The sequence below is a fragment of the Papaver somniferum genome, chromosome 4, assembly GCF_003573695.1.
Source record: "Papaver somniferum cultivar HN1 chromosome 4, ASM357369v1, whole genome shotgun sequence".
NCBI classification, from domain to species: domain Eukaryota; kingdom Viridiplantae; phylum Streptophyta; class Magnoliopsida; order Ranunculales; family Papaveraceae; genus Papaver; species Papaver somniferum.
This window is the reverse complement of record NC_039361.1, coordinates 116,483,445-116,498,203: the sequence shown is the minus strand read 5'-3', so window position 1 is coordinate 116,498,203 and position 14,759 is coordinate 116,483,445. Positions and strand designations below refer to the sequence as shown.

At 36.9% G+C, this 14,759-nt stretch overlaps 3 protein-coding genes across 3 annotated transcripts; 1 reads left to right on the top strand and 2 right to left on the bottom strand.

Annotated features, from left to right (window-relative positions):
- Positions 1 to 271: 271 nt before the first annotated feature.
- LOC113273035 (ATP-dependent (S)-NAD(P)H-hydrate dehydratase-like) lies at positions 272 to 10,059 on the top strand. The gene is made up of 14 exons (XM_026522807.1): positions 272 to 381; positions 1,123 to 1,181; positions 4,386 to 4,466; positions 4,777 to 4,853; positions 4,952 to 5,061; positions 5,146 to 5,260; positions 5,357 to 5,419; positions 5,536 to 5,699; positions 6,528 to 6,589; positions 6,941 to 7,007; positions 7,242 to 7,307; positions 7,443 to 7,571; positions 7,657 to 7,730; positions 9,706 to 10,059. Exons 1-13 carry the CDS (start codon positions 272 to 274, stop codon positions 7,682 to 7,684), a joined length of 1,131 nt encoding a protein of 376 aa, XP_026378592.1. The 3' UTR covers positions 7,685 to 7,730; positions 9,706 to 10,059.
- On the bottom strand, positions 7,895 to 8,770 carry LOC113276403 (MLP-like protein 423). The gene is made up of 2 exons (XM_026526006.1): positions 8,527 to 8,770; positions 7,895 to 8,421 (listed from the first exon to the last, which is right to left on the bottom strand). The coding sequence occupies exons 1-2, from the start codon at positions 8,702 to 8,704 to the stop codon at positions 8,150 to 8,152; spliced, it is 450 nt and encodes a 149-aa protein (XP_026381791.1). The 5' UTR covers positions 8,705 to 8,770; the 3' UTR covers positions 7,895 to 8,149.
- Positions 10,060 to 10,973: 914 nt separating the features above from the next.
- On the bottom strand, positions 10,974 to 11,847 carry LOC113274212 (MLP-like protein 423). The gene is made up of 2 exons (XM_026523677.1): positions 11,461 to 11,847; positions 10,974 to 11,353 (listed from the first exon to the last, which is right to left on the bottom strand). The coding sequence occupies exons 1-2, from the start codon at positions 11,690 to 11,692 to the stop codon at positions 11,079 to 11,081; spliced, it is 507 nt and encodes a 168-aa protein (XP_026379462.1). The 5' UTR covers positions 11,693 to 11,847; the 3' UTR covers positions 10,974 to 11,078.
- Positions 11,848 to 14,759: the final 2,912 nt, after the last annotated feature.

The following is a 14,759-nucleotide window of genomic DNA, read 5'->3' as shown; positions in this document are numbered from 1 at the left end:
ACTATCGATTGTAATTGCACAAACCTTTGGACGATTAAGACCACCCAAAACCTAAGAATTTCATTTCATTTTCTTTCTTTTTTTTTTCAAATCTTCTTCTCCTCTTCTTCTTCCCTTCCGATTGTGGAGAGTATTCTCCGGATCAATTCAAAATTCAAAATTCAATTCATCGTCGTCGTTCATCGCCGAATCAAAAACATCGTCGATTCTTCTATAAAACGATGACTGATACTAATGAACCCACGAAAGCTCGAGAAAATTAAAGAACAATATGATTGTAACTGTTGCAAACGACGAAGAACCTGACGAGGATGACGCCACTGATGTAGGTGGTGGTGGTGATTCTGATAATCGAACTCTCCAGCAAGTGATCCCAATCAGGTAAGTTTCTATCGTTTTATGTGTTTATGTTGCTTCAATTTGACGAATCCATGAAAATAAGTTCCAGGGTTTTCAGTTATTTCCCAGAATCGGTAGTTAGATCTTATTTTTAGCTCCCGATTATGTCCATTTTCTAGGGTTTTCGGTTACATCGACCAGAATCGGTAGGTAATTTTTATAGATTACTTCCGATTATACAAATCTATTTGCCACTGAACCATAAAATTGACATAATCGGTAGTTAAGTTATATGTTGCCTTACGATTGTAACAGAGAATTAGAACATGTAGGGACACACAATTGGTACCCAGAATTGGAAGATGCTATATAGTATTTGTCTTCTGATTGTGTATAATCGTAGGTTAGACGAATTCAACACACTACCGGTTATGTAAGTTGTAAAATTTGAAAATTTTGTGATTTTAGCAAAATCCTATTTCGGGGCTACGTTTTAATCGCAAGCCGAAAGCTATTTATTTAGTTCCGGGTATATGCAATCGGTTGATATGTTATATTGTTTTGTTCCGATTATATATGTCTCATGACTTTATCAGTTTCTGAACCCAAATTGATGCATAATCGGAAGAAGAAAACTAGAATATGACTTCCGATTGTGTGTAATCGGAAGAAAAACTTTTACGTTTGGTTCCGATTGTGCATAATCGGAAGTTTATATTTTAATTATGACTTCCGATTGTGGAGTTTGTAATCTGATTCTTACGAACAAATTTTATTGTTTAGGGACAGGCAAGGTAAGAAAGACCAAGATACAACTGTTACAGGTCCTCATCAAAAAGGGGGTAAGAAACTAAGCGCTAGTGCGGGTAGAGAAAGGAGCCAAAAAAGAAGTGCAACCAAGCGATCAACAAGGAACTCAAGAACAAGTACAAGCAAGCGCTCCAGAAATCACTCAACATGAAGTTGGACAAAGTGTTCCAGTAATCACTCAAGAAGAAGGACAACCAAGTGATACACAAGCAGAATGAGGAGTTACAGGGAATCCAATCGCGAAGAAAGCATCACACCTTGTACCAATTTCTTTGAAGAAGAAATCCCTGGGATGCCTAGAGATAGAGGAGCATTGTTATTTGGATACAAAGACTCCTGGGCCAGAGAAATCTACAAAACCGAGGTAATAATCGTATTCTTTTTTACTAACGTGTTGTCGTTTTATTCGTAACAATACTCTATTAATTTTGTAAAGTGTTGTGTGTTTAATAGTATCATTCCTATGCGATTTGTCTACTCAATCCCACTGCCACACTAGCAAAAGTATTGAAAGATTGGCATTTATCCGGTGAAAGTGAGAGGTTCAAGAGAACTATAGCCAATCTGGATTATCTAGTGCTGCCGAGAACTCAATGTTGGACCATGATCGGGTCGCGATATCGGATTTTGTGGAGAGATTGTTTCCCGAGACTGACACCTTTCATATGCCGTTTGGGGAGATGACCATTACTCCAGATGATGCGAGGCAGATTCTTAATCTCAATGACCATGGTGTAGCTGTCAAGTATGAGTACACAAAGCAGTTAACTTGGGAATAACTTTATGATTTGTGTACAAAGTGTATTGGTTGGGATAAATAGACTTCAAACATTGAGTTCAACATGTGCTTCTCTTACAAAACTAGACAGTTTAACATGAGTCAGTTGATCAAGATGTTCAAAGGAACTGCCGAGAAAGAACAAAAAGGACCGTTAAATGATGCCAAAGTGGATGCCGCAGCCACCGCCTATCTCTTGGTTGTATTGGGATGTGTCATATTCCCCAATACCAGTGGAAACCGAGTAGACGCCAACCTTCTACAACTATTGCATCCTCTCAATAAGGTCGCGGACTACTCCTGGGGCACGGTAACCATTGCATTCTTGAAGATAGAGTTGAGAAACGTTGAGGCTTATAACTAGCCAAATTGTCGGGAACGTGAGTCTATTCCAGGTATTTCTCAACTCTATTAATCCATTGATCATTATGTTTATTTTTTCTAATTTAAGAATCAATTTCTAATACTTGGTTTGATATCTATGTAGACATGGGTCTATGACCACTACCCCAGTCTGGAATTGGCAGATGTGAACAGAGCGTAGGAGAGAGGTACACCAAGAAGATCAAAGTACAAGTTCACAAAGAACCGTTCAAGGTCAAAGGAGCAGCAGTTGGTTAGCTTGAGGGAGAAATTAAACTCACCTAAGGCCTCGGAGGAATGCTTTGATCCATACAAGGTAGACCGAGCTAGTGGACATATAGCGGGTCGTTCCGAGTTGTCCCGTTATTTTGGACCATTGTGGCACCCCACAGGTTATGTGATCTACAATGTCTCTAGGGTGATGCGACAACATGGTGCTTGCCAAACAGTACCATGGTATCAAATGAATGGAAAGTTCAAGTTGGACGTGGGTCATAGCGAAAAAGAAATAAAAAGAGAGAGAGAAATGAAAAAGAAATAAAAAAGCGCCACTGCCGGGGATCGAACCCGAGTCACCCGCGTGACATGCGGGAATACTTATCACTATACTGGAACGACTTGGTTGACATATTGAAGTATTGAATTCTAATCTCATGAAAGATATAAACGCGGCTCCTAGTTTCTGCTATCTCAAATTCCTAAGTATCCTTCCTCCTGTACTTCTCTATGTTGAAATCCTCTTCCTCATCAATTCTGAGGCGACAAAATTTCCTCATACGAACACTATTAGGAAGCCATTACAACAATCAAATTCATATAATCAACAAACCAATGCAGAAATTATCAGCTCAATTCGGGTCTATGACAACAACTACAGAAGCTGATTCTGACAGGGGGTTAGTCCTTGAGTGATTTCTGGGGAGTTGAGTGTATTTTAAATATCAGGAATTTTGAGAGATTTTGAGAGAGTGTAGGGAGTTTGAGAAAGTTTGGTATTTTTGAGTTCAGGGAGTTTGGGGGAGTGTAGGGAGTTTGAGAGAGTTTATTAGAGGGAGTTTGGGGGAGTTTGAGAGAGTTCACTCCTAACTCATTCTCTTTTAAGAAACAATAAACCCTCATTTGCAAATAACATTGATCTTTAATCAAAAGAAAAAAAATAAATGAAAATGATCATATCTCTGTATCAATAGTATGTTATTTTGTGCAACGAGATAATTTTTTTTCCCTTCAATTTAACGGTCTTCATACAATTCTAACTCCCTTTGTTCACGAACATTTTTCCACATTTTCCTGTTGAAGTTTTTACTAACTGTCCACCGAGAGCGACCAAATGTGTCACGTATTGTGATGGAATTAAAATTTGGTTCAAAATATTTTTCTCCGAGCTATAGCATTTATTGAATCTTATTTATTTCTAAAATTAGGGTTCTTATTTGGGGTGGTTAAGGGAGTAGTGGTTGGTTATAGGTGGTGATGGTAGTGGTGAGAAAATAGTTTTGATGGTGGTTGCAGAAGTGGTAATGTAATTCAACTCAGGGAAGCGCTAATTGTGAAGGCTTCTACATATTTTTTTTGCTGGTGCATCTTACGGGATATGTAGATCTAAACAAATCTATATATCCACACGTTTTCATGGACTCTAGATCACTATCCTAATATTTTCCTAGAAATGTTTCACCGTATCATAATGGCCATCATCTGACAATCATTTCATCATGTTGGGAACAAAATTTTTGTTGGTGAGATTTGAGAAATCCGTATGATTTGAAAAGAAAGATTTTGAACCAAATTTGGTTGTGAGACCAAAATACACTAAAATCTCTACTCTTTTGAGAAATTTGTTGTGAGACCAAAATACACTAAAAACTCCTTCGAACTCCCCAAAGCAACCAACTCCCTAGTATTGTAGGGTTTTATGACTAACAGGGAGTTCAAGAGCTTTTTTTAAACTCTCCAGCGACTAACAGGTGTTTTCTAGGGAGTTTAGGAGACTCCTCTAAACTCCCCCACGACTAACGGGGATTTGGAGAGACTCCCTCAAACTCCCTCATGACTAACAGGAGAAAACCCAAATACATTAAAATCTCTCGAACTCTCCCACGACTAACCCCCTGTGAGAGTATTTTAAGAAGAATCACTCCGACCCTTGATCCAAGTAGACACAAAGGACAAGCTGGTAATAATAACATTTCCATTTTTCATCTTAGTTTTCAATACGAACCCATGATTTTAGTTCTCTAAAAATTGCATCTTCTTTTATAAATTTCATTTCACGAAGTAATTTAAGTAGTTTTTCATGCCAGTGTTGAGTAATCTTTGTACTGCTGACTCTTCTGAATAGAAGTTTGTATTGTAAGAAGATGTTGAGCTACTGGGTTTAATCAATATTTTATAGTAATAGTTAAGAGAAATTGAAGTTTGTATGTTGTTGATAATTTTGCTGTTCTTGTTGAGGCGTTGCTGATTAGATTTTGTTGTTTTATCAGGGAAGGTGGCTGTTATTGGTGGTTGCCGAGAGTATACAGGTGCTCCATATTTCGCAGCTATATCGGCCTTGAAAATTGTTAGTAGGCTCCTGCATCGATCTTCTTATCTCTTTAGTCTGTTGATTTTGGTTCATGCTTGGTGCCTTAAATTACTAATTTTTAATGTGTTCTACAGGGTGCAGACTTGTCCCATGTTTTTTGCACAAAAGATGCTGCTCCAATTATAAAGAGCTACAGCCCAGAGTTAATTGTGCACCCAATTTTGGAAGAATCTTACAGCATAAGGTAAATCTTTAATCGCCAACTCATTCTAATAGCTTAGGAATCAGGCTGTTTTTTAGTGGAGTGCTGATGTCTGTGAAAGTATAGGGATGAGGAGAGAAGGTCTATCTTGAGTAAGGTTCTTGCTGAGGTTGGTAAGTGGATGGAAAGGTTTGATTGTATTGTTGTTGGTCCTGGTCTTGGGAGGGACCCATTCCTTCTGGTGAGACCCTAAACATGTTGTTATGGTATCTGTGTATACTTGCTTTCGGAAGAATGTTAAACTTAAATGTACCTATGTTATGAAATAATATTTCAGGACTGTGTGAGTGAAATCATGAAACTAGCTAGGCGATCAAATGTACCAATCGTCGTTGATGGGGTATGCAATTCAGAAACATGCTAATATTGCTTTGATAACCAGTTATCTTCTCCTTTTATTGTTAACAATTTAGTATGATGTTTGACTGTTTGTTTGATATTAACAATGATCTACAGGATGGACTTTTTCTTGTCACTGTTAATCTTGATTTGGTTAGAGGTTATCACTTGGCTGTCCTAACTCCAAATGTGAATGAGTATAAGCGTCTTGTTCAGAAAGTTATTGGTACTGAAGTAAACGACCAAGACGCTGCCGAGGAATTATTATATCTTGCAAGAGGGTAAGTTTCCCGTACTTGCACCAATTATCGAAAATAACTAAATAGGTGATATGGAATCTCATTAAGGACCTTGTGCTGTTGGCTATGGTAGAAGGATAGGAAACACAGTGCATAGTAGAACAAATCTTTGATATACTGATAATAGATCCTAGAAGGAAAATTACGTGCTCGACACTAGTTGAGGGTGTGCATATCTTTATCTAATAATAATCCGACCGGATGCAGATGTGCCACAACTCTTTGAATTTGCCTTATGCTATACACATGGAACTAGGAAATGTGCTCAGATGATTAGGTATTTGGTTGCCTTGATGTCTCACAGGTGATCCCGTGTGTGGGTTCTCCATGTGATGCACTGCAATTGGTAGCTCAACTGGTTCTATAGGCACATGCTTTCGTTTCAATTTTGGTATCTGTTTAATATGCAAACTGATGTGGTAATGGCCATCTAAAAAAAGTTAAGACTGCTTACTGCTTTATGAATAATCGTGTGGCATCTTCGTAAAAACAATATATATCTAACTTATTACTGGGACGATTTGGCTTAGATTGATGAATCATATAGTTTGGCTTCTCCTGTTAATGAAGCATGTGCAAATAAGTGAAGTAGATGCCATCAGAATCTTCGGTCTCTGGGTATCCTTCCATAAACATTCATCCTTTGTACTAATAGAATGATCAATTTGCAATGGGACTTTTGTTTTTCATACTAGCTAACTGAATATCCGTCAATTAGATGCAGTTAAAACTTTTTGTTTACACTTCTCTCAGGATTCTCCTGAGCTTCCATTACTGACTATATGTTATATGCCATTTTTTCTTGCTTAGGATCGGTGGCACAACAGTACTGAGGAAGGGCAAATCTGATCTCATCAGCGACGGAGTGACTGGTATGATTTTGGAGGACTGAATCATTATCATGTTAGTAATTTGAATTCAACCATTTCTTCCTTTCATCTTCGGATGGCCTTTATTTGATGGCACCATATAAGGTTTAATTGAGAAAAGAAAAGAAGAATGATTTTGATCACACTGAAGATTTAAAGTCTAACAGTAACATCACAGTATGTCAGCCCACAATCTAACTTCCTTACACCTAAATGCCTAGCCCTGAGCATGAGAAGATAACCAATAACTCAAGGTTCCATAACGACACAACAATATGTCAGTCATTCCATTAATTGACATACTGCTACCACTATTTATTCTCTAGAATAACATTTTTACATTGATTGGTGTAGTAAATGTGGTGAGCATTTTCGGATCTCCTCGACGGTGTGGTGGTCAGGGTGATATCCTATCTGGAAGGTTTGTATCTTACTGAAAAATATTCGACTAACAGATCGTTCTTATGTTCTTTATCCCCTCCGATCAAGTATTTCAGCGTCTTATGAGTATTACTTCTTTTTTTGCTATGTTGAGGTTTTTTCTGTTGTTCTTTAACCACCGACGATACACTGAACAATTATTGTTGATGTATATATTACCGATAGTTAATATCTTTATTGCTGATGGGTCTTATTCTCTTATTTTTGAATTTAGTGTTGCTGTTTTTTCATCTTGGGCTCGACAATGTATATCTGTTGCAGAAAGTGATTCAAGTACCAGGTCTAGTGTTTTTTTCCTTAACCCTTCTTTTATGTAAAAGGCTGTTAAGCTTATTATGCTGCTGTTACATAATTTTGAATGTGATATCTAATTTGATGGATGATCCTGTTTTCGAATGGTTTTTGATTATTACAGTCGAGTAAACCCCATGGTGTTGGGGTGCATTGCTGCTTCTGCACTACTGAGGAAAGCTGCATCTATGGCCTTTCAAGATAAGAAGAGGGCAACACTTACCACTGATATCATTGAATACTTAGGGAGAAGGTGAACGTCTATTCCTATGATTTAGATAGTCTTTTTGTTATAGTGTAAGAATTTCCTTCAATAGTTGCTTTGATTGTTCATGTAGTTTGGAGGATATAAGCCCCGCTAGCTGAATTTCAGAGGCTCGAGTAGGAGTGCACTTGGGGAGAAACTCCAAAGGTTTATTCAACTTTCTGTAAACTTTATATTCAGTTTCCTAAGGTGCTATTTGTTCAATAGTTCAATACATGTTTCAATAGTATATAGATATAGGTAATACTAATGCATAGGTAATTAGGTAGAGACAGAAAATTCATGTAAAGAACACTGATCGCTCTAAGGTCTGATTAAAACCAAGTTTGATCTTTACTTTCATGATCTTATTACGAAGAGAGCACATAGTGAAACATAGTCTTTACTTCCAGGGCATAAGTAGTACTCCCTCAGATAAATAAAGAGACTAAGACCATACATTTGCATCAAACTATCACACCAGCAAGAAAGAAATACACTTTTTCAGACAATCACACATTATTTAAGTGGAGAGGGAATCCTGCATATACGTTTATAAGAAAAAATAAGGTACCATGATAATTCTGCTATGCCTTGAGAAGGTAAGCATCAAATTCGCTGAAGGTCTTCATTGCCAATTCCAAGATTAGGTCTGGATCAGGAACCTCATCACTTGCTTTTTCAAATTCTACAGAAAACTTTATCGAGCTTCCATCACCCTTTGGAGAAATTTGCAGAGTGGCTGTAAAAAACTTGAAAAGAGTTGCTATTTCTCCATCAATAACAGTGTAAGCTAATGACTTAGTTGTCTCGTCAGCGACCTCGATCTTCTCCTTAGCGAAAGTAACAATAGGAATTGCTGAAAATAGACATCCAAATCATCAAAATTCAAGAAAAATGATATTGAAATCATCCTACTAGTTAGTAACTTTTAAATTTTGGTTTATCGTTTTGGAATACATACCTTCTCCATATGTCACGAGACGGACGGTGCCGACACTCTTTCCATCCCCTTCAACAATTTCAATGCTTTTGTATTGTTCAGGGAAGATCTTAGGAAAGAGTACAGTAGAGTCACAGATACCCTCCCAGAACTTTTCTGGTGATGATTTAATCTCTACCTCAAGTTCGATCTTACCCATAATTGAAATATATATACTGACACAGAAAATGAATGGGAAAGTTCTGATGAAGAATGGGTATCTGTAATGTCAGTATTGGATGTCTTATATAGACGTTATGAGTAGTGTCTATAGTATTCGAAGTAGTTCTGCTGGGGTATGGAGCTTTAAGTTCACAGATGAAAAAGCTTTAAATTCATTTTTAAGTGAAGGGGCAGATCTCAACTACTATCCATCCGTCTCCTCTCCAGCCATTCTCTTTTAAGATATGTTGGTGGTAGTCAATTATCTTGTCCCATTCTAATCTTTTTTCCCTTTTGTTTTGCTATGCTTAACACATCTCTTTATCCCCCGTTAGTTATTTCAAATTTTCAGTATATATCACATTTTCATGAATCACAACTGTGTCAAAACTGTTTTACCTTGGCAAAAGCAGGCAAAACTGCATATATCTCTATGTGTTTTCTGTTATGCTTTATCACAAAGTCAGTCTAGTAATTTGGGTGATTTTTTCGGTCTTCTAGAGTTCTTCCATCTCTTTAAAGGTGACAGTAAATATCATATGGAGTTCTGCGAGTGGTTCAATGGATGTGAGCTTGGTGGCAGTGAGGATTTTTTTTTTTTCCATTTCTTTTGTTGTGTGTTCATTCTTTCACCGTATTAGTTCTGTTCAAATGCACTATATGTTAGCCAATCACTTTGATAACGATACACAATCTTTCATAATCTGATTTCTAATGCTTGCATGCCCCACTGCAAGAAGGTAAATTTCATTGAATATCAGATCATGTGGAATGTAAATTTCTGGCTACTATCATATAACCCGGGAAAAGCATATAACAATCTGGCTTGGTTGTTGATGTTGTTTTATATATTAAATTAATGAGGGTTAGTTTTGTGATTACAGTTTCAACTTTCAAATTTGACTTCTCTTCACATTTTTTCTCCTGTCGATTCAAGTCATCAAGACTTAATAGTGTAAGAAATTCCTTTAAAAGCTCATTTTATGTCTGTTGTTGCAGTTTGGAGGATATAAGCCCTGGCTGCTGAAGTCGATGGCTCTAGTATAGGAGCATGTTCGGGGGGAATACCAAAAATGTCTAGAACTCATGTAAAAAGTATACACTTCTCTACGGCTTTTTGTTTAGTAGTTTGGTCAGAGTGAATTAGTAAGGTTAGATCGTCACTTGGGTGAATGAGATGTTGTGAAGTTAGAGGGGAACTCAGGTTTCTCTACTGCGCTGTTGTAACATGCACATACTTAAATTATGTATAGGGTGTGTGCTAAGTGAATGGAGCTGTTTACATTCTCTGAAGAAAAAAAAGATAAATAAATTCGTAAACAATCGAAAGGGGCCGATGCCAACCACCTATAACTTGCCATTCTCTTCTTTATGTTAGATTAAACATAATTACATAAGGATTACTTTAGTTCTTAGGTAATCCCATTTATTTCATCTCCGAATATCTGTACATGCCTTGAGTGAGAATGCAGGCATCAAGCAATATCTTTTTAACTGGCGTATGCAAAATGCTTACATTCATTATATGTAATGAGCCTGCACTTTTGCTATATCCCTCGAGCACTTCAATGTATTCAGGTAGGAACGGAAGTGGCGGAATCAATCAAAGTTTCCCAAAAAAAATTGTGGAGAATTTAGGCACCAAATCTACTTCAATCTTGCCACTAAAAGCCATTGCGTCTTAAATGTGGAACAAGGATAAGCGGAAGGTAATGAAAATGTTCATGTAAAATTGAATTGGTACTGTTAGAAAAAACTGAAAACTGAAAAAAAAAAAGCGAAATGTATTTATAGCGAATGTGGTGGTAAACTTTGAATTTCCATTAGTTGAAGTGCTGAACCACCACCACTCAACCCACCTTTTCTCACTATTTCAGGTCTAGATGTTAAGGTGCCATTGATGATGATCAAAATGAGCATATCTGATAATGCTAGCGGCAGTATAGTAAAGGGCTGTATTGTTTTGAGACTCATCTTAGATAAATCCTCAGCTATCCCAGAGTAGTACAATATACCACTGGAATACGGAATATTTAGTCTCATGATACCGACCTCTCCTGTCCTGTCCAGTCTTTCGTGGTTCATTGAGTTGCTTGATTTTCTTATTTATACTTACTGAAGGGGTATAGACCATAACACCCACGGTCTTACCGCTCAAAGGCCGAAGCATCACCAATAACATGTTGGGTGATTTGCTGATTTGAGCTTGTTAGCAATGAACAAAGTTCATTTTTGGGTTTCTTCCGCTCATTATAACAGAACTCAAATTTATTCAACTGCAATTTTATTTAAAGCCAAGGATTATTACATTAGCTATTAGGTAAGGGATCTACCACCATAATGGGGATCCTCTCTATCGCTTTCACTCACTCTTATGCCTTGGTAAGAATGTAGGCATCCAAATCTTGGAAACTCTTGACAGCAAAATCTTTGATATTACTTGGGTCAGGAATTTCTTCGCTTGCCTTCTCAAATTCACAACTCAACTTCACTAAACTCCCATCACCTTTTGCACTCACAATCACATTAACCTTGAAATTCTTATAGTAGTTCAACAGTTCTCCTTCAATAACACTGTAGGTGAGTGATTTGTTGGTCTCATCCACAGTTTCAACTTTCTCCTTGGAAAATGTAACATTTGGGACTCCTGATGAAAATATACAAAAAAAATACACTTCATTATAAATTACGCAATACGTAAACTGATAAACGCAAGTAGTATCACGTTTTAAAAGGAAATGCACAATTGTATACCTTCTTGGTACTTAATGAGCTTGATAGAACCCACACTTTTGCCATCTCCTTCAAGAACTTCAATGCTCTTGTATTGTTCTGTGAAGATTTTCGGGAACATGGTAGCCGAATCCAGGATAATATCCCAAATTTTGTTGGTTGAGGACTTCACCTCCAAATCTGCTTCAATCTTGCCATTGGAAGCCATGGTTAATTTCTCGACCACAAGGGTTTGGAAAAAAAATACTAGCATGTAAGTAAAATTCTACTGGTAGTGTGAGAAACAACTGAAGAAAGAGACGTGTTTTTAGATTGGTGGTGTGTGTATGGGAAGTGGGGCTTCGCATTCATCGTGGAATTCATTAGCTGAGGTGCAGAACTACTACCGCTCAACCTACCTTTCTCATTATTTCACATCTAGTTTTACTACATTCAGCGATCTAGAGGTGCTAAATGAATATGCTTATAAATTTATGATGCATTCAATTGATGAATGAACTGGCACCTAAAGTAGGCGAGGTTAGAGTGTCGAGTACAAGTTTTACTATTTTTCGCCGAGCAATTTTAACGAGTACTGTTGGGGTTGGGTAAGGGGTCTAAAAATTGCCATTGAGGTATATGATAGGGAGCACTGATGTCCCGCACCGTTTTGCGGGTAGCTATCCCGCTCAAATGACTTCTTTACTGTTAGATCATGCTAAAACCCAGATTTAACAGCCTTGAACCCTTTAGGGAAAATGATGGGTCCTTCCCTGAATTTGGTGGGTTCTTTTCTGAATATTAATCCAACCGTTGATTTAATGATCTAACGGTAAAGAAACCCGTTTGAGCGGGATAACTACCCGCAAAACGATGCGGGATAGCATTTGGCTATAATGGGTCTACGGGACTTATTCTGGATATGAGGTTTATGACCGCATCACAATCCAAATTGAGCAACTCTAACAATATGTAGGAAACGGAGTTCGCTATGTGCACCCTCCGTTTCACGGAGGTGCACGTTCCTCCCCAATCCCCTTCCTATGGATCCTTAATTCCTCATTCCCCAGTTAGCAGACTTTTCTTTGATTTTTTCTATTTACCACCCTAGCAGTGTTTGTTTTGTAGGATTGGACTCGTATTGGGAGGGGTTAAGATCCTTCATATTTGCTAGAGACCAATATAGGCAACCAACCCAAATTCTTATTGGGTTGAGCGACCATAGGGCCTGAAGGGAGGAGTCCCTTTTATGGTCACAATGAAAACTAAGGTAAACGTGCAATTTGATAATTTTTTTTTTGAATTTGGCGATTTTTTCTTTGTGAAGCCTTTTCACTTATGTATCCTATTTTCCTTACTTAACGATATAATACCCTGCATTATGCAATCAGGAAAAGTGATACTTTCACCATGTATCAAGAAAAGTGTTACTTTCACCTCGTGTTAGGAAAAGTAATACTTTCACATTTTCGATTTGTCCTATTTTTAGGCAAAAATGAAACTGTGAAAGTATCTCTTTTTCTGAAACGGAGGTACTATAAGCCTAAAAATATAATTCCGTAAAAAAAAAAAAAAGCACAACGAATTATGGAGCCACCACAAAAAATGCATAAAAGGTTATACAGTTATATTTTGGTTCATGAATCCGCTAATTTAATTACGCAACCATTAAACCGATGTATATGCCTCAAAAATAATATTCCAACAAAAAATGGATGTATAACGTATTATGCAATCAGTGTTTTTTTTTTTTTTTTTTTTTTTTTTTTTTTTTTTTCCGGTCGGCCCTCTTACCGTGGCAGCGGTGTTTAGTAATTTTTGTCAATTATCTTTCATTCATGAAATTATTATTTTACTTTTTAAATAATTTTCCTGCTAATTAAAACCCACAAATAACTTTTTGATTGATTTTTTGTTTCTAAATTTTCCTCTTCGAGATGTATCTTTTGTTAATCATTCATGAATAACGATGTTACCTACTAAACTAAATCATTCAACCAGAGTATAATTGTCAGTAATGATTTTTTTGTTTTTTTTTTTGATAAAATAAAAGATTGTGTTAACTAATTTGAGAGTGATTGTCTCTTGCCAGGAGACTACAAAAATCATCCGGAAAATTATTAGACAGATTGATGTTCATAGCAGTGCTTCTAACAGATTTAGCAACTGCATCTGCAACCTGATTATCTCTCCTGCTAACATAAAAAAAAGTACAAAACCCAAAATTTAAACTCAGTTGTTTTATTTCTCTTAAGATGTTTCTATTCTCCCATTGGATAAGAAGAACCTCATCTGTAATGGACTGGATAAATAGTTGTGCATCAGCTTCAATGTGAATCCTCAAGATCTTCTTATCCTTTGCCCATGTTAAAGCTTCATGTATGGCCATGCACTCCCCAGCTTCTGGACTCAGAACTCCATTTGAGAAGCTTCCTTTGATTCCTTCACAGCTTCTTGTACCTGTGCGCAAAACAACACCAGTTCCAAGTGTTTTAGTATTATGACAGAAGGAGGCATCAACATTAAATTTAAGAATATCATGTAGTGGTGGTTTCCATTGAGAGATTAAACTGACATTCAGAATAATGTTGTTGGTTAAAGGTTCATGTAAGTGAGAATGCAAATGATAAATTAATTTATGCATGGAGCTAACAGGGTTGAGAGATATTCCCTGAAAAACTGCATCACACCTATCCTTCCAAATAACCCAAGTGGTAACCATCAAAGTATAAAGCTTAGTTTTATCTTTATATATGTTGTCATCTAAGAACCAGCTTTCTACCCATTCTGACACAATATAATGAATACTGTGAACTGCTTCAATATCTACACTTAAAAGCCTCCAGATTTTCTTGGCATGATCACATTCAAAGATTAAATGTTCTATGGTTTCTCAACTCCCTCCACAGTAGATGGACAATTTCTATCTGGTATTATGCAAATCTCTGATGCATTTCCAGGCAAACAGTTTAATTCTGTGTGCAGTACTTGTTTTCCACAGTGATCTCCAGACCTTGTTTTGAATATCTCTGCCATTTACCTGAACAACTGAAGTAGTCATTGTAAGTTTCTTGTATGTACTTTTCACAGAAAACTTACCATATTTTGCTGGCATCCAAAGCATTGTATCTTCTTTTTAAGTATCAAGAAAAATACTCATAATTTTCTGAACAGTATTGTTGTCAAAGAGTTTGTATAGCAAATCAGCATTCCATATATCAGTTTCAGGAAGTATAAGCTCTTCAACATTCTGATAAAATCTGAAGAAATTATTGATTGGGACAGGAGGAGAAATCATGCCTGGAATCCATCTATCTAACCAAGTTTTGGTTTTCTTACCA